The 20016-nt window shown below is 38.5% G+C and overlaps 1 protein-coding gene across 2 annotated transcripts in view; it reads left to right on the top strand.

The window, feature by feature from the left end:
- Positions 1-20016, top strand: part of LOC126037985 (meiosis-specific coiled-coil domain-containing protein MEIOC-like) — a 36288-nt gene that overhangs the window by 8912 nt on the left and 7360 nt on the right. For both annotated transcript variants that reach the window (XM_049798971.1, XM_049798972.1), the window contains exons 2-8: positions 735-866; positions 7553-7676; positions 7921-8087; positions 12402-12503; positions 13054-14860; positions 17939-18073; positions 18181-18361. In XM_049798971.1, the coding sequence (XP_049654928.1) occupies positions 7942-8087; positions 12402-12503; positions 13054-14860; positions 17939-18073; positions 18181-18361 (2371 nt within the window). In that variant the 5' untranslated portion in view covers positions 735-866; positions 7553-7676; positions 7921-7941. The remainder of the gene's footprint in view (positions 1-734; positions 867-7552; positions 7677-7920; positions 8088-12401; positions 12504-13053; positions 14861-17938; positions 18074-18180; positions 18362-20016) is intronic.

Genomic DNA, 20016 nt, shown 5'->3' with positions numbered 1-20016 from the left:
GGGGAAATACAGGAGGTTATACTGTAACAGGTTTAAATGGGTGTGCAGAGAGCGTAGGGAAGGATTTTAGAATCAGCATGTTATACTTCGAGCGCTCTTGCGAACGTGCTTTTATCACACATGGTTTTGGATAGCAATGTGTGGCAGGAGCCAACCTTGCCTTTTCCATTGGCAGAAGCTATGAGTCTGAAGATGGAGTGGAACCCTTAGGTGGGTGCAGTCCCAGGTACTTGAGGATTATTTGTCCTGTCATGTGGTGGGGATGATGTTCAGTTCTGTGGCAGATGTGTGCCGTTGAGCAGGATCATGGGGTGAGTTTGCGTACTGGCATGATGGATGTGGACCTGTGTGATGTATCTGTCTGTTTGACGGGATAAAGCTGAAGAGAGGAATCTTGCCAGGCAGTATGCCTCTGCCTGCATGGTCCTAGGTGCAACACGTCACAGCTGGCTTACCCATTCTGGGAGTCTCTCTGACCTGTGGTCAGCAACTCTAGTATCTGCTGAGCTGTTCTGTGATGTGGGATCTCACAGCAATAAAGCAACATTGTCATTGTTCTGCGTATGCGTAAGACATAGGTGGTACTGGAGGAGCTGTGGGTGGTGTGATGTGGAGAGATCGTGGGAGGAGCAATGAGGGGTAGCTAGAAATGAGTTTCATGCATAATAATTACAACTTTGACAGACCTGGTAATTATTGCCTTTTTTTTTTTCTTTTTAATTGCTTTTAAATAGGCTAAGTCTGTCCTTAAGAATCTAAGTTTCTGCTTGCACGGCAATGCTGCATACTTCAGAGAAGAGAACTTGTATACTTGTAACAAGGACATGGTCAAACAAAGTGCCACCCCTGGTCATTACGAGTCACAGGTGAGTCCAAAAAGTGAATTTTCTTAGGTAAACAGAAATAAATACTTGTATGATATGTTGTTTTTTCTAACTAAATGTATTGAATAACCACAGAACAAAAAAACCTCAACACCTGTGAATGCTACATTACAAATGGAGCAGCTTTCACTGTGTCAGTGCAGGAGAGTAATCCTCTATTCATGGAAGTCAGCAGTTCCTCATTCAGTCTGGCTTTGAGTGCCTCTTGGCATTTGTGAGACTTACCAAAGTCTTCTGAAGAACAACTGCTGGAAGTTACCATGGACAAAAACCATCTTTGGTTATATGAAATGAATGTAGATGCTAGTGTTCAAAACAAACAAAAGAAATGGCCCAGTAGCCCATGAGTGTTCTTAATGGTAAGTGGACTATAGAACCCGTATTAAACAAGAATCTCATAAACATACTTCTTCTCCACTCCCCCTGCCTTAAGTGATGCCTTTTTCATATGCTTTTGACCCAACTGTCTAAGAGAGGTCTGACAAACTTGATTCCGTTTTCTCAGAAAAAAAGTTTCTTAATTCTTTGACTGCTGAAAAGGAGCATTTCTCTTTGCTGTTGCAACAAGTCTTTTAGATGATATGAAATTGGGATTTAGAAGGATGTCTCTGGTAGTCTGCCAGTTTTATGGTTTTGTCCCTGATATTAAGAGATTTCTGAATAACTGACCTATTTTCTCCCCTGGTTTTAGTTTTTGACATGTCCCTGTCACCTGTTTACTTCTGCTGCTTAGTTTTTGAGGTAACCCAAAAAGGCAATTTATAGAATTCTATTTTATTTTTTTTTAAACCCACAAGTTTCAGAGAATTACTAGCAGTGCATCCTGAATGGGTTAACCAGTTTCAGTGTGCTATAGATTAAGGTAGCTGGAGGTAGGAGTTACTAGAAGTCTTAAGTCAAAAAAACAAAACAATGTTTTTTCTTAGGCTTCCTTTATCTTGCTAAGAAAAACAAGAAGTAAACAGGAAATATCTATCCTGCCAAGAAATCAGAGAAGAATACACTCAGTATATAAGTAATAATACGGTGCAGTGCTGTCATTTACTGTTGTTATATGTTTATAAAAAGCATCTGTAGCAGTGAGTTTGTGCAGTTTTAGGGTAAGTGACTGTAAAAAGGCTTTTTCCTAATTTAGCTCAAATGGTTTTTGGAAAATCAAGAACTTTCTGTCAGATGGGACTTCATGTCAATAAAAGTAATTTCTTGTAATTACATGATGAAGCAAATATTTAGCTCTGATCACATTATCTTTTAGCTTATAGTATATCCTTTCAGAAAATTGTTAGTCTGATATAAGCCGTAAACTGTTATTGCCTCTGAACAGGAGAGTGATGCCCTGTTGAATTTTTTTAGTCTCTGTCCTCTAATGCTATAGCTCAGCAAGGTACCCCAGATACACATAATGTCACTGCAAAGATTTCATACAATTGGCATAATGTAGTGATCCCTATGAAACTCCCTAAAACTACTTCAGTCTGCTTGAGGGGCCTTCCCTGCTCTTAGCAGCTATTACCATCTCAGAATAGATGGTTACAGTCTTGAACTGTTTCCAGTACTTAGCTGGACAGCACAAGAAACAAAACATTTCCAGTAACGACAAATAATATTCAAGTCTTCTGCTGTATTCACCATGCTGTTAAATCTTCGGCCAGAGGATTTTCAGAAGATCATAGAACTCTGTCTCCTAGCTCAAGCAGCGGTGGTGAGGCAGAAACCCCTCTCTGTGGAAAATTTGTCTCTGTGTCCAGAGGTGCAGTGGGAGCACAGTGGCACTTCTGTGTGTCTTCTGTCCTGTTTATCCTTGGCAGTGCTCAGGACCTGACTGTACAAGGTCCTGAGCAATCTGCTCCGAATAGGGCCCTTGACTCCAAAGGTCCCTTCTTAACCTCAGCTGTTCCAAGATGCAGGATTCTCTGCTCCCAATACAATTTACTGTTTATCAAGTCCTTTACTAAGATCTGTAGATTTCATCTGCCTCTACATGCCTGGCAGCTGTGCTAGCTTGGCACTTGATTGGGGAATGGGAGGATAGCAGGAAGAGGAGTGAGGGAGTAACAGCCTTCCTCCAGGTCTTTACCCTCGCTGCTGGACCAATGAAACCATCTACGTAGTGACGGCAAATCCTTAGCACACAGCCTGGACGAAGCAGAAGCACGAAGGAGCCAGGTAGCAAAAAGCGAGTCAGTGTTCAGTGGAGTACAGGACTCGCGTCACAGATACCGTAACAATATTGATGCCTAATAGCTTTGATACTATTTAATTTCATATATTTTTATAGTTGAAATGTTAACATTGTACTGCTGAACTTCTACTCATTTATTTCTCCTCAAATGAAAGAAACTTTGGAAGAGCTTCTAAATGCAAAGAACTGCATGAGGCTTTTGGAAATGGTGAATGGTTTTGGTAAATTCTTCAGTTTGCTTACTCTTCAGTTGTGATGAGCTGCTTGCAGAAGTTAAAAGCCCTCTGCATACTTTTGAAGATAAGATGTGACTTAATAGTATTAGATGTCTTGGAAAAAAATTGTGTTCAGTTTCGTGTGCAGGGAGAGAGTTTAGTACATGCACATTTCCATTTTACAGGAAAGAACAGCAGCTGTGTCTTTTTATGCTTTGAAAGAAAAAAAAATCCATCGAGATAATGTATCTAGGTTTTAGATGCGGTAAGTTTTTTGTTGTTGTTTTTGAGAGGTAATTTAGTGAGAGCAGTGGCTTTCCCATGATTTGCAGGGTGGAAAGAATGAAGTAAAAGCCCTACTGAAGACTGTAGCAGTTGTCATTTGATTATTTTCTTTTCTTTTTTGAGACAGCATTTCATTCATTGATTTTTAAGGTTGGAACTCTGAGCAAAACATGTCTGTGCCTCTGCAGGCAGTCCTTTCTTTGCAAAGCCAGTTATGGAGGTTATGATTCTGTCTGAAATTCAGTGAAGAATTTTGAAACTAAAGCAAGCTGTAGGAGACAACACACTTTTATCCCTTTTTCTTTTTTACTGTAACTTGTTCATAGTTCATATGTAAAGCACAGACGAGAGTTTCTCAGTTATTTTGAAATTCTGTTTAACTAGGTAGAATGACAGACTCCAGCGTTTTGGAAGTGCTGAGTGATGAGGCTGTATCTAGGGTACATGAAGTACCTCTTCTACTGATCTTTAGTCACATTGTCCTGCACAGCTCACATTAGCAGTGATTAATGGCTCTGAAAAGAAAAGATAAATCCATTGGTTACAGATCCTATTTTTAATCTATGCAAAAGTATTTTACACTCTAGCCAAGGAGCATAATTTATCTCTGTGTTGCTTCCTAGCATTGACACTTGCTTGTTAATACTGCTAAATTGTTGCTAAAATTTTGGCCTTGGTCTGCTACTGCTTTCCTAAATGATACCTGTGTGTGGTTCTGGAGTCACTTGTAGCAGATAACTTGGATACCACCCTCGTCCTCTTCTGCAGGGTAAGAGTTTACCTGTATCATAGGAGCACTGTTGTGCCATTTAGTCTCTGGGCCAGGAAGTTGTTCTTGTCTTTAATGATAGAGATATTGACAGCATGTTTTTGTATGGAATGTTGCAGAATATGTGTCTAGCCTCTACAGGGTTATAGTACCTCTAGTTCTGTTATTTATTAGGGATTTGTTTGGATGTGTTAGACAAGCTTATAGCAAGTGATAAGTCCTCAGTGTAAGCTTTTTTGTATTCACAAAATTCACTAAAGGGTTGTTCTGTCCTGCTTGTGGTAGGAGCACACTTGGCCAGGTAATATTTCTTTACTACCTTTTCAGACAAGACCCAGGAAGGGAGATCTTCTGAGTCTGTGACAGCTTTCACTAAACCAAATTCCGGCCAAGGATTTGTAGTAAGCAAGGTTTTATGGTTCTACTTTTGAGAAAAGAGGGGAAAGAGAAAAATTAAATTAACTTAGCATTTTCTCTCTTAGAAGGGTGGGGCTTGAGATAGTAAAATGATGAATATTGAAGTTTTGTTCATTTAGTTTATTTAGATATAAATAACTTTTAAAAAGCTCTAGCTATAAAAAACTTTTAAAGTGGCTCTAGACAGACTGAATGCATAAAACTGTATTCAGACAGTGTAAATTTCCCTTAAACCCTCTGTTTTCTATTGGCTTGTTCAGGGCTTCAGAGGTAAGCACCAGTCTCAGAGTTGGCAATATGGTTCCTAGTGACAATGCAATTTTTATCTCAGAAGCAATAAAATGGGAGTTTAGTAGATCGGTTTAAATGTTTTTAAGTATAAAGACCCAGTCATCACTGTAGCACCATTTGTTGCTTTCGTGTTGTGTGTTTTAGCCTTTTCAGGAATTTAATAAGTACGTGGTTGAGATCTTTCTGCAGTTATTCAATAAGGATTTAGCAGATGGTTTCATTTGTTGGATCCAAGGCTAGTTTGACCATCCTGTGGAAAGAGCTTTTTTATTTAAGCTGGCATTTTGTACCTATTCCAGCAGTATTTGCAATGAACGATGTGACAGAAGTTAGTTTTATCCTCGTAGTCCTAAAAAAATTCTTCCTCTCCATCCTCAGCAGCCAGGTATCCAGAGTTCAGCATGTTAGGATCCTAGAATAAGCTAACTACACATTTTTCTGCAGCATATTCAGAACTCTTCCTGCTGCCAGGTTGTACACAGAGGACATCTGCCAGCAGCACCTCTGCAAATTCCTCTTCATTATCTTCTTAGTATTGGGCCCTTCTGTGTCTCTGTCTGTAATGAGACACTTGGAAAGATGGACAAACCTGCTTAGCTGGAGGCGTTTGCTAGAAGAGTGACATGCACAACGTCACGTTTTTTTAAGCTGTTACTTTTGTTGTAAACCTTTGACTGACACCTCCAAAAGAAGCTGGGCATTGTCAAACAACCTCCACGTTGTCTCATGGCTTCAGAGGTGATCTTAGTTATGTGTAAATATATTGGAATGTCCAGTCATTTAATCTTCCGTTTCTTTCCATTCTCCCAGACATTACTGTCCATAGATTAGTAGGCAGTGTGGTGGCAACTTAACGTGCTCTTTGGGGGCTGAAGATGAATCACTTCCTCACAAATACTAATATATTTCCTTTGGGGTTTTTTTGTTGTTTTGGGTCTTTTTCCCCCAAAAAAGAAGTTTATTTTTTTGAGTTGGTCTACTGACCATTTTTTTTTTTTTTTGCCAGGAACACAAAAATTCAGAAATTGTTTCAGGAAGATGGGTTGTATTACTCAAAGAAACTGAAAGACAGCATCTTCAATGAAATATGTCTTGAAATAGGAAATCCCCTCAACAGATTCTTTGAAACTGAATTAGTGGTGTTTTTCTTTGTGCTTATAAGAACCTCAGTTCACTAAGAAATGCTTCTAGAATTGGGTTGGAACAGATGCTGCTAAATGTTCTCCTTAGGACAATTTTGTTAGTTACCAGCCGTCTCAGGAAGATGGAAAGCACAGGGATGGATGCTACAGTTGGCTCCAGTCTGCAGCCAATACCACAGCCTCTTGCATCTGATACATCTGTGGTTTTGGGGGGGGTTGGATTTTGTTGTTGTTGTTTGGGGGGAGGGGGGTTGTTGGGGTTTTTTTTTGTTTGTTTGGGGGGTTTTGGGTGTTTCTTGGGTTTTGGGGGTTTGTTTGTGTTTGTTGTTTTTGAGTCTCCAAAATGTTATTTTCAGAACCACAAGTATTCCATCTTGACTGGATGCCTTTACTTATGAGAATTAAAGGGCAGCTAGTTCAGTTCTTTATCATAAAAGTTTGGGGTGTTTTTTCCCAAGAAAGCTTCAGGTTTTACTCCTAGAGTCAAAACTTGCAAAAGTTAATCAACAAGGATCAAGACTCCTGGTGGTCAAGTTGGATGTTAATCAGCAGTGTGGTCTTGCAGCAGAGAAGGTCACCACTGTACTGGGCTGTCTTAGCAAGAGTGTAGCCAGAGGGGTGAGCACTGTTATAATTTTCTCTGTTCTGCCCTTTTAAGACCACAGCTGGATACTGTGTCCAGTTTGGGGCTCCCCAGTGCAAGAAGGGTACTGGAGTGAGTCCTACAGAGGCTTCCAAAATGCTTGTGGGCTGGGGAACGGGATGTTCAAGGAGAGGCTGAGAGCGCTGGGTCTGATCAACCTGGAGAAGAGAAAGAGAAGATCTTATGGGTGCGTGCAGCTGCCTTGTGGGAGGTTATAGAGAAAGTGGTCCAGACCATCTTCAGTACTTTTTTTTTCCTTTTTTAAACCAGGACAGCAGTTAGTTATTAGAAAAATTTGCCCAGAGAGGACATGGTGGGATCTCAAGACTCAGCTGGGCAAGTTTTTGAGTACCCTGATCTAACTGGGTCTGCTCTGAGCAGGGAACTAGGCTAGATGACCCCAGAGGTCCCTTGCAACTCAAGAGTAGGTTTCTGATATTCTGTTTAAACCTTTGTCAATCACAGGTTCTGTCGTGACAATTCCTCATTGAGATACCTCATGAGGTACAGTTCCCAATGTTATTTAGATCTCCTATTATTTATTCTCTGAATAAATAATTTATCTATAATAGTTTTTTCTGGACCAGTACTTAAAGACAGATTAGTTTTCTTACCCACGTTTTGCTCTGTGAAGTTTACAAATGTCCCTGCCTGCTTACCGTGGGCTCTTTATTGGAATATTTTGTGTTTTCAGGGATAATTGCTCTTCCCTTTGTTTTCTCAGAAGGGATGCGTATGCCTGTGACATGTGCATTTCCAGTCACATAGGCTAGAAGATTCTGAGCTTGTGAACGTGATACGCAAACACCTACAATGTGAAATCTGTAGCAAATTCCTATTATTGCATAGTAAGTAATTTTTATTATTTACTTATTTATTTTTAGAAGATGCATAAATTTGTCAGATTTGGACTATGTGAAGGGCGGGGGAGGGAAGAAGTTTCAAACTGTATCCTTTTGGCATAGCTACGTTTCATTTTCCTGAAGAATTATTTAGCTTAAGATATAAAAGGAGGGGTTTGCTTTGTTGCCTTTACTGCTCATTTACATAAACATCTAATGTTAAAAATGTTTCCTTCTTTTTTCAACATAGGTAAATAGCAAGAAACAAAAAATGGACACTCAATTATTTTCCCCGTTATTAGGAGCAATTACTAGTACACCACCTCCGCTAGAATCTTCCCGTCTGTATAGTGACTGGTCAGCATGTGGAGAGGATATTAACTCCAAAACTTCTTTTCAAGACTGCACAAAGAAACGGTATGAGCCCTCTTGGTATAGTCTTATGGTGGTGTTCTGGAACACTGAGATTGTTATGGAGCAGAGCAAGTGGGATTCTGGATCTTTTTAGGAAGAGTTTACAGGATAACTAGAAACTCAATAAATTTTCTTTGCTGTATAATAGTTATTATAGAGGTTGTGAAAAAAGGTAGGGGGTCTGTGTGTGTATAGATGTGTGTGTTTACATGTAAAAACATTTAAAAATTTGGAAAGAATACTACATTTAGGGAATGAAATGGGAAACTGCCGTATGTAATTGAAAACTCCTTAAGGAAAAAACCCACTCTCCTTCTGTGCCTCCCATCCCTCAGTACCATAGCTCATAATGATCCTGCTTGATAACGTAGAGCATTTCCTGGAACATGAACAATGCCGAGTGTTGCAGACAGGTACCTCTTCACTGAAAGCATAAATACTCATACAGCTACTCTTGAAAATACACCAGCCTATTGTCTTATTGTGCCCTTAGTATAAGGCACTCAAGTTCGATTTTATGTTAAAAATATTTTTGTAGTTTTGGATGCTGGATGAATGCAAAAGGGTCTTTGTTACTTGAATCACAAAACATATTTTTTTTTCTCCCCTGGAGAAATCCACTCTGCCCAAGTCTTGACTATTTGCGGGCACTTCTGATCATCCAGTCCTAATAATGCAGTAAAATTATTAAAGGTACAGAGAAGGGCAGCAAGGCTGGATGGGGGTTTGAAAGCTTCCCTGTCAGTGGAGAGTAAATAAAACTCCTCTTCATTTTTTGATAAGAGAAAGCTCTGCAGAGAAATGATTTCTATAAAATTGTGAATGATATGAGGATTGCAAGAAACAGGGAATGATTAAAGAAGCTGGGGGGGGGGGGGTACCTGCTGAAATAATTGGTTCTCTCCTTCACATTGGTCATTTTATGGCTTGTGTATAGCAATTGAAATTTTAATGTTAAAACTATTCCAGCCTTAGAAATGCGTAAACAATGATTTCATATTGGGCTTACCACTCTCTTCTTTCCATCTTAACACCAAGTGCTGGCAACATAATATTGCCTTTTGGGGGTGGTTGGTTGGTACAGACTGGCACAGCAGCTTTTGGTGCTATTGATGACACTGTTAGCATTTCTAATACTAATCTCACTGCATTTTTTTTATCACTTGCCTAATAAGAAAGAGAAAGTTTGAGGTGGGGAGAAAGGGGAGTCCACTGGTTCAAAAGAAGTTGAAAGGTAACGGTTAAGGAAGATACATGCATTGCAAAGAAGATAAATACCATTTGGTAGTGTCACAAAGATGTTTGGTGGGTTTTTTTGGTTTTGGTTGTTTTTTTTTTTAAATAAAAGATCATATAGCTTTAGTATTAGCTGTAGTGCCAAGTTTAAGGTCTGAGTGGCAATCCACTAATTAAAATATACAATCTCTTCTTAAAACAGCCTTTAGATTATTGCAAGGTAGCAAATGCAAGGTAGCTTTTTTAAAAAAAAATTATTCAAGGAGTTAAACAACTAAATGGTGCTTGCTGATTAATGATAATCCATGTCTACACCCATTCTGAGGTGGCAGATATGCAGTATTCCTTGAGGTTAAAAAAACTTCAGTGTTTTATTTTTTTTTCTTTTAATATGTTAGTGTACTTGGTGCCTAACTGTATTAAGTACAGTACGTCTGTATCATTTTAGTTCCTCTAAGCTGCTCCATGAGAGCAACTGATCCATCACTGGAGATTTCTTTGCAGTATAACTTTGCTCACACTTTTGTCCATTTAATTCTCAAATTTTTGACCGTTGAAATTATTCCACAATAAATTCTAGGAGCCCTAGTACCTCAAACCTATGTATAGGCCTTTCGATAGACCAATATTCTGGTGCCATGGACTTCTCCTGAGAAATGTCCATTTGAAAATCCCTCCTTGTTCAGTGCTAGATTGGATGAAATTATTGGCACCTTTAAAGAATTCAAGCATATTCTCAAATGCAGTATCTCCCCAAAGGAAGGCAATAGTTCCGTCTAATTTCTGTCCTTAAAGGCTATGGACATGTCCCCAGCTTCAGTTCTAGAGTTAATCACAACAGTCGGAACAGCACACAGATGTGGCAAAGGTACCATTTCTATTTACCTGTTGCTCTTTCATCTGCAACCCTCTTCCTCTCACCAGTACCTTGGAAGTTTTGCCAAGGAGCTGTAGGTCTTGGTTCTTCTGTTCTACTTTTTGTTCTTTCTCTTTATGCAGGGGCAAGCTTGCTCACTGCCACAAACTTAGTGTCAGGCTGAACATTCGTATTTTATTTTGTAGAATTGCAAGCAATTTGGTATGGTTTTGCCTTTCCCGTGTGCTGGTTATTTTCATGGATTCTTTTTATGTTGCTCTGCCCTCATAAGCAGTAGGTTGTCTTATGGCACTAGGAGAAAGATTTGATTCCTTGATGCTATAGAATCAAGTGATTTTACAGCAAGTGTTTTCTGGTACCAAACCAGAAAGGATAATAGCTGCCTGCCTTGGACTTGAGAAAACTGAATGCCTGTTACACTCGGATTGTTGTTTTTAACTTTTGTTGTCCTGTTGTTCATGAAGGATACTTTATTGGGAGACCAGAAGACAAGAATATAGTTGACTTCTTTTCTACGTGTGTCAGTGTTTTTCATGGGAAGTATCTTCCTTTCAGGGTGGATCAGGATTTTATGATACAAGATGCTTCCTGCCACGTTACATTACCAAGAATTTTCAGATCGCTGGTAGTGAACAGTACTGGCTTGAGACTGCATTAAGAAACAGAATTTGTTAAGGATTCAGCTTCTCCTGCCTTGAGTTGCGTTGTAGTATTTCCAGTGTATGTACCAGAAGGAACAGCTGAATACTTCATCACACTTCCATCTAGTCTCTAAAATTTGTTTAAGTGATTTTAGACTCACTGCTGGTCTGCGCTTTTTCTTTCCAAGAATTTTTTTTTTCCTTTTGTAGTCCACCCAGCTTCCTGCTGCCCTGTCTGCAGTTCTAAAATGGCCAGTAATTTTATTTTTAACTTCCATGCCACATTGCAAATTGATCTCTCCCGTGCTGAAAATCATCATCTAGATGCAAGCTTTCATCTATGATCTCCAGTTCATTGCAGAAACTGGAAGTAAATAGGCCTCCTTTAAAAAAAAAAAAAAAAAAAAAAAAAAAAAAAAAAAAAAAAAAAAAGAAAAAAGTTTGCCATCTGACAAAGACACAGAATAGATTTGGTTATCAAATATCAGTTACAGTTCTACATTCATAAAACATTTTCAAGAATCTTAGCACTTGCGTATATCCTAAACAAAAGCACATAGACCAGATTCCTTACGGAGGTAACCGAATGGTCATGAAATAAGTAACGGAGGTAGTTAGAAGTCAAAATGTGGTGTGGTCTTAAAAGCTAGTAAGGCATAAGTGGCTAATTTTCACTGTAGCAAGAGATTAACAAGGTGATAGTCTTAATAATTTATCCCACGTTTTGTAGTTCTTGTTAATTGGCAAAATTAGTGTAATTATGTGGCAGCATTAGCAGATGATGTAGCTGTTTGGATAAGCTGACACCAGGGAAGACTGAGAGATCTTCAGGGACCCTGAAACGAATCAGCTGAATGGGAATAGGATGATGAGTGAAATTTATTGAAGCAAATGATGCATGTTAGAAGGAAGGAGATCTTAACAGTGTTATGCTTTAATTAGCTTCTGAGTAAGAGTTAGGTGTCATTACAGACAGCTCTGTAAAAATCTCATTTTGCACCTGAAGTAAAAGATGAAAGACGGGCTTGCGTAAGAGTAGTGATGGTTGAACACCTTTGGTATTTATCAGTAATATTTAATAAGGTTTTGACCAACTTCTTTCTAAAAGGGGATTAAAAAGTGGTTCAACTTAAGTATAACTTAATTTTTTTGAGATGAAAATAATAGTTCTTGAATAATAGAAGTAGATAAATTAGAATCCTCTAGATTTTGAGAAGATGGATCATACTTATCTTCTAAAGGAATTTGAAGAAATGTCTATAAAATAGTTATGTTTATTGAAAAGAGAGGAAAATCTTTTGCTGCTCCTGTCTCTTCACATAACAGCTTGAGAAGTCTCTGGTGAAGGAAGAAGTTGGAAAATTATTCTACTTCATTTAGGCCACAGAATTAATGGATGCAGGAAGAGATTTCTATATATGGGTGCTGAGAATATATTAAATTCAGAACACTTAGCAGAACCTGCTAAAATAAATTAAAGGTTTAATGCTTTACTTTTACTTTTGCCTGTTCTGTTTAGGAGAAAAAAGACTTTTATTTATCTAGGCTTTTTTGTTTTCTCAGGGCACCAATAAATCTTTCTTATTCTGGCAATGGCCCTGATATGTTTGGGCTAGTGTCAAGCATTTTAGAGGAGCCAAGCAAGCCAGAACCAGTTACAGATTGGTAAGTTTGTTCTGAAAGTTCTTGTATGTTGTGTATTGTTTTTTACATCCTTTGTCACACAGACAGGATATACATTTTGAATTATTTCATGGAGTTGAGTAACAAAGGTCCCTTGAATCCCCTTAAAATGTAGAAGTGTTTTTTCTTTACTTCAATTGACAGTAAAAAAAAAAAAAAAAGGGCAACAAACTGTTAGAAATGGGAATTTTCAAAAGTCTTCCTACAGCATTTCAGGGTGGGGGGGCAAATATCTCATTTTAACCATTAGGGAGTTGGTTGAATACAGTCAAATCTAAAATATTTAATAAATCCAAATAAACTGTAGTTCTGAATATACATATTGTAAACATTAGAGAACAGCATTGGTAGTCAGATTTCACATAGCATTTACTTAACTACAGCAGGAATATTTCCCCCACTCCTATATTTTGGAGGGGGGCTGTGTATGGTTAGCCAAGAATGTAATGGGGAAATAACCATGTTACATGAACTGTTTTAATGTAAGAAATGTTTTAAATCATTGCAGGAGGTTTGTTTAACTTTGTTACAGGAATTCTCTTTCAAGATTGTTTCCACCGATGTGGGCACCTGATCTTGGAAGCAATGGTGAATTCTCAGGGCTCTCATCTAAGCACTCTGTTGAAAGTAAGGATTTTTCAAACCTGACAGGCACACAGAACTACTATCAGGAACACTTGCAAAAGTCTCATGATGTGGAGATGTTACACAGAGATTTGGAAGATCTTCATCTCATAGAGTCTTGGCTTTCTCCATCCAGCCCTTGCACTCAGCCTGATAATATTCTGAAGACCAGTTATCCTGAAAATTCCTCTTTGCAAAATAATAATACAATTCACCAAGAAGGGTTTTCATTTCAAAATGTAAACTATAATCAGCATTTGTGCAGTTATGACCACATGAGGTTAAATGGAGACTACGAAAAAATTGGTTCCAATTTTAGCACTTTTTCTTCTCAGAACAGAATGAAAGAAGGCACTAGCATTCAGAAAGAGTATTGGAAAACTGAACGAACAAGAGGCAAAGCTCTGAAAAATGATGCTCAAGAACAAACTAAGTATTCCCCTGATCTTTCCAATCAGCCTGTTGATGACTCTTGGGATAAAGTATCCCAGGACAACCACTTGTTTTCTAAAAGATATGAAAGCTTTACAGCTGCTCATAAATTGCAGTCATCTGTTCATCCAGCACTATATTTTTTTAATCAACCCCCTAAAGAAAATAATTTTTCTGGAGGGGCAAATAGAAAACCACAGGAAACCCATGTGCAAAATGGTCATCATAGCTTTACTTTGGGGGATGCTTTTAATAATAATGAATGTAAGATCCATATTAGTCCTAAAGAATGCTCTCATAAAGTAGCTGAATATGATTTATCTGCAAAAAATGTTACGCAAAATGGGAGTTACTCGTCGTACCATGGATGTACGTGGCTGGATGGGAAAATGGCAAGTCCAACAGCTGCATCGGATATCACGTATGGAAAGCAAGTGGTAACAAGTCCACAGTCATCTTCAGGGGTTTCAACCATGTCCGCTGGCTCTCCCACCCATCAGTCCATAACACAGTCCTCTTACTACTCACCGATTTTACCTGTCCTCCCTTCAAGGAAAGGTGGACGGTTACAAATATCAAATGGTGTTTCTAATAATTTGGGAGTTTCTAATTTTATCTCAGAAAATCAGAAGCAAATGAAACCCATTGGACGATCACAGCATGATTCATTGACTAATAAGGAGGGGCAATACCGTAAATTCCCCATTAATTTTTCGTCTGACTGGTTAAAGCAACAGAATGCTGTAAGTGAAGACCCTGAAAAATACCACAGATTTCCGAAAAAGCAGACCCAAGAAAGTAGTAATAAAGATGATAGGAGAGGCAGAAGGAATTGGATTCCTCATTTTGGGTATACATCCTCAAACCGTCAACAGTTCAATATGTTCCGAAAAAAGCACGAACAAAATGGTGGTAGTGTATCAGATTTCATCAATCCTTCTTTTCTTCCTTCTTTCCCATTAATGTCTGATTTTAAGCAAAATCCCAGCTTTCCTCCATTTAACCACCATCTCTTTTCATCAGCAAATAATTTCAGTTTTCCTCCGTCAACATTTCCATTCTCGGAACTTGCTGATCTTTTTCATTATGATGACTTTAACCACTTGAATCCCTTCATCAATGACCTGTTTTGTGGGGAAATAGCTGCACCATACTTTGCCTTTCCAACACCATTTAACAAATACAGACCTCCAAGAAATCGCAGTGGACCTGCTAATGAGCTTCATCTCCAACTGGAGGAGTGTTATGAGCAGTGGAGAGCTTTGGAGAAAGAGAGAAAGAAGGTAACACAACTGACAATAACTTCCTATCAAAGCTGGTTATCACATGAAACAATTTATAGAGAGTAGATACTCTGGGCTGTCACTACTTTTGAGGACATGAGAATTCTGTTGTCATGTTGTTTGTTTTAAATACCTAGAACACCATCTACAACATCTGCTTTGAATATAATGCTTGCATTGTTTGGCATGACTGGTTTAAAATTGTGTGGCTTTGAGCTTCAGTTTCTAAGGCTCCTTCCCCTTACACAGGGCTGCTAACGCAACATTTCTCTCTATTAACCTACAATATTTGCTACAACAAATGTGATAAGTGTCACTGGCCAAAGCACCGAATTATTGTTTGCTTGGATGTTTTTCATTTATATGGTCAATAAAAGATCAGTAGGCCTTTGTTATGACTCTAGAGCCGCGAGCCATAAATGATGATAGAGCAGGTTTAAGAACCACAGGTTGTTCTTAAAGTACTGGTGTTTTATGCACCTTAATGCTCTAAATGCTCTTATTGCACAGTTTGGTTAGATGGATCTCTTTTCTTACCCCGTACTTTTTCACTCCAGCTAAATCTTTAACTAAAGTATTATAAACCTAGGCTCTCCTTTTCCCTGCACAGTCATTTAAGGAGAGAACTTCTGTTGTGTTTTTTGGTTTTTGTGATATAGAGGTGTCTTTCTCTTTTTGTTTCTTGTTTTACTAAATCTTGGTTTAGTGAAAAGAAAGAAAATCATGCTGATCGCTCTGTACACAGCTGTAGAGAAAACCTACAGTGTTTTAAATGGATGTGACTTCTCCCAAAGGAAGTTTGAATTTATACTCTTCTTGTTACAGTCACTTTCCTGCCTCAGAGTCTCTTGCTAAGAACTGTTGTCAGGGAGGGATCACACTACTGAGAAATGTGTTACATTTGGGAATGAAAGCTCTGCACTTAAAAGGAGCAGGAAATGCTTTCCCAAGAGGAGTCAAATCTCTGAACTCCATGCCAGGTCTTGGAAACTAGATTGTCAATAATCCATAGTCCTAATTATACTCTGAGTGCCTGTCTACTTCTTCCATGTTGGAGAAGCTTCCTGGTCCTTGGATAAAGAGGCTGATACCTGACCAAACTGGATATCTGGAGAGCACCTTTTTCTTTCCAGCATCAACTGTTGAGACCTTGCTAACAACCTTCTAGGGGTGTAAATAGAACTGCCTGTCTTGTTTGCTCACTGATGCCTTTAAACAAGACTCTGTTCTGCCCCTCCAGTCTCCTACCAGGAATTCTCCACAAGTGAGAGGGTGATAATGATTCTTGTTTCAGTGTGTCTGAGACAACTGTGTTTTCAGAAACTCTTCTGCTTTCTGTTGTGGCAAAAAAGGCTGTTCCAAACTTGCTCATGCAAGATTTGGGTCAGTTAAGTCATTTGGGAAGACTGAACCATAGTTTTAATCTCATAATATATGGGGGTTTGTGTTTTCATCGTTAAAGGAGGATTGTTTATCTTCATTTTGTGTTCTTTAATAGTCAAAGGGATTTCATTGACTAACTTGATCTGGTCCATTCTAAGTGATCCAATTTTATCCTAGTGATCTACTCAGGCTTTCTCAGTCATTGATTTTTGTAGTTACAGACTACACCTGCAGATAGCTTTATTTATGAGTATAAACTGTTCTCGATCCCACAAGCCAGCTGCCATAGCATGGCTCACATTCCTACAACCAAAATAATTATTCCTCAAAAGGGGATGACTGCACCTGACTGACAGGAATGTGCCTGGACTGCGTTAATCCCTGTTTGTAGGTACAGTTTGGGAGAATGCTATAGCTCACCTGTACTTAAGTATGTAGGGAGGGACTTTCTTTTGACATTCTCACCGTTTTGATATTCTCGCCCTACATTAATTTCTCAGGAGTGTAGACAGAGCCCCTCACCCCAGCGGGACTTGCATTTAATTCTATCTAGCTTGTCTAATCAGTCAGCCCTTTCAGCTCTCAGAAGCCTGTTCATAGCAGCTGCTTTGGAGTTCACGGTGACGGCGAGCTTACCTGTTTCCTTTTATAAATCTCACTTTTCCAGGGATCTTGAACTTAAAGAATTTCTACAAATTGTCTGTTAGGAATTGCCTGCAATATTAAGTGTGCATATAGGTTAGTATTGTGAATTGCTTATTAGCTGTAATTCTTACATACCTGGTGGTGGTATATGAATTCATGATCCTTTCTCCATCCATTTTTTTCTGAATGTCTTTCAGGCTTCTGAGATGAATGCAAGTAGAGTCAGTCAGTTCTTGTAATTCATGTTAGATGAGGGCAGAGACTAAGTAGTATGGATATGTCAGTAAAACAAAAAGAAAAGGACTTCAGCAGATCTTTTCAGTATGAATGTGTATAGCATGAATGGGGACTTAACCTTGCCTTGAACTGCAATGTGGTACCTAATCTTTTTCTCCCAAGTCCATTGTATGCTGCAGAAGGAATGAGATAGAGAATCAGCTGCTAGTTTTGTCTTTTTTTACTCCAAGTGTGAGAAGTTCTTATCCAAAAATAGATTTGGTGATGTTTAGTCACTGCCTGAGTTGTATAGTGGTTTGGCCAGTTCCCTTCTCAATGGGCAGTTTGGCAGTTATGTTGATGACTTTTTCGGAGCTGATACCAGTTTATGTTAAATCTGGCTTAATTGTGGTGCACTTCAGATAGAACTTATGCTGGTGTGATCACCTGTTTCTTTTGTTAGTAATCATAATATGTGACATTTGAGAGATGCAGTGAGAGGCATACAGTTTAAATTCCTGGGGTACTGTACAAGAATTTCTTTGTGTAGGTCTGTGTCCAAGATTGGTTAAAATAAAGTTGTACAGATTTGGTTCTAAAAGCTGGCACTAAGCATTGTACTCTGAGCTGAATTAGAGAAGTATTTTTGTTCTTACAGCAGCTGGTTGTACATCCAGATGGATATTTGGGAATGTTTTTCTGCAAATGCAGTCAGAAGGAAAGATAGGAGGCGCACTTCTAATGTATTTGAAAATTCTAAATGACTCTGAAAATATGGATTGTAATATTGTACTAGTTTCAAACATTTACAATGGCTATTTATTTCCCCTCCAGACTGAGGCTGACCTTGCAAGAAACTTTCCAGGAAAGCGCATATCTAGCTCAAATAACACTCCTGTGTCCCGACTTCCTGCTAACCCATCACGAGTTGATCGTTTGATTGTCGACCAGTTACGAGAACAAGCCAGGGTAAGCCTTCTTCAGTTATAATTCCTGCATTTCTTTTTGGTTTTATGTTTGTTTAATGGAGACTTATAAATACTTACTGATTTTGGTGTTTTCAATGTATCTGGCAGGTGCTCACATTAATAGGAAAAATGGAAAGGCTTCGTGGTACCCCTGTACACGGTAACATATCCACTACATTGGAACGCCATATGGAAGCTATTCATGTAACACAGGCAAGGCGTAAGGATGAGATTATTAATGCTGCTAATCCACAGAGACAAGGAGCACCACGTTATAATAATGAGAAAGGTAACTGTTTTCCATTTCTGTAGTTTTAAAAGCTTTTGCAAAGATTTAATCATGAAAATAGGCCATTTGAAATATGCAAATTTGAAATATGCAGCAATTATTGTAACTTCAGCAAAAAAAGTTTGTAAACCTGTCACTTTTAAAAAGACTTTAAATTGCTTTAAGAGATCTTTTTTCTTTTCTGTTTTTGTTACTAGTTTAAACACTTTGAAACATTTTCCTACGGACTAAAAGAGAACTGTAAAAACTGTTCAGTGATATTAAAATAACCTTAAGTAGTTGTCCTAAAAGTAAAAACATACTTGTTTTTAAACAAGTTCAGTTTCTTTTTTTAGTGGTATTGCTAGTCTTTCTTTTTCTCTTCAGCTTATAAAGTAAAAAAAAAGTGTTGGTGCTGTGCTAATCAATTGTGTCTGTCTACCTTATCTAAATCACAAAAACGCCAGAAATTACATTTCACAATTCCCACTTCTGTTGAAGTAAAGTCAAAATAATTTGTAGCAGCGGTATGTACTTCTGTAGAAGTAATGCAAAACAAGGGCAAATTGATTCCCTTCTAACAGCATAGTGTAAGTGATAACTTGCTGTTCAGTATAATGATCGTACAGCTGATAGATACAGGAGTTTGGGGTTTGGCGGTAAAGATCATATTATTTTTCTTCAGAAAATATCTGTGTCTTGGAAAATGATTTCCAAAGCAGAATGCATTTCCCCTGCCCCTCACCCCCATCCTCCTTTGGATCCTTACTCAGCACTGTCATATATTGTATTATTTCCTGTTGCTGCAGTGAAGCTGACAGTGTGGTACCTTTGCCTTCCAGCAGTGTGTGTGGGATAGTTCTTCCTTGTAAGAAGGGAAAGATAATTTGTAAAGAGAGTCGAAATGTTTTGGTTTCACAAGTTAGGTGTCAAGCATGATGTCACATCCTTAAAAGTAATAGTCCTATATGCAAACCAACTTCTAAAATTACTCCTAAAATTGTGTAATGTGACATTAGCCCCAGGCATAAGCCAGGAAGCAGGCAGTCATCATCTTACAAGAAAAAAAACAAACAAACTACAAAACATGTTTTTGATAATGCTTTATCGTAAAGGTATATAGAAGCAATATTCGAACCATCCTGTACCATACTTATAGTTAGAAAAATTGTAATTAGTCTTCTATGGTTAATGGTAACATCTGCAGTGTTAATGTTTCTGAAGAGGAGCTGTGCTGCTGTTAGGTTCTAAGCACATCCTAAACCACATGTAGAAAAGCCTTTAGTCCGTTTTTTGCTGTGAAATGTGTGTTTCTTTGAGTTCTGCTGTTGGTGATCATATATCCAAGGATCGGCAGTGAGCCTTTTCTCACTGTGAGGCTGGGTGGGTATCGGTGCCACTGAAAGGAAGGCAAAGGAGGAAAAAAGGATTGCACCAAACTCATCTGGCTGGAATTGAGTAGGTAGTTTTACTAATCATACTTGTTGAGTATCATTGTAGATAGTCCCCTCTGATAACGTTAATTAAGTGGGCTTAATGGTTGTATCACAGGCCTGATGGTTATGCCACTGAATTTTTGACACAGTTATGGTTGCTATTAGTGTGAGATGTTATAGCTATCATTTGCAAGAGAAGAATGCTAACTGATGGAATTCAACCAGTGCAGTACCAGGGTA

Source organism: Accipiter gentilis, chromosome 4 (assembly GCF_929443795.1).
Source record: "Accipiter gentilis chromosome 4, bAccGen1.1, whole genome shotgun sequence".
Classification (NCBI taxonomy): domain Eukaryota; kingdom Metazoa; phylum Chordata; class Aves; order Accipitriformes; family Accipitridae; genus Astur; species Astur gentilis.
Note: the sequence above shows the minus strand (reverse complement) of the source record. Positions and strands in the feature narration are given on the sequence as shown.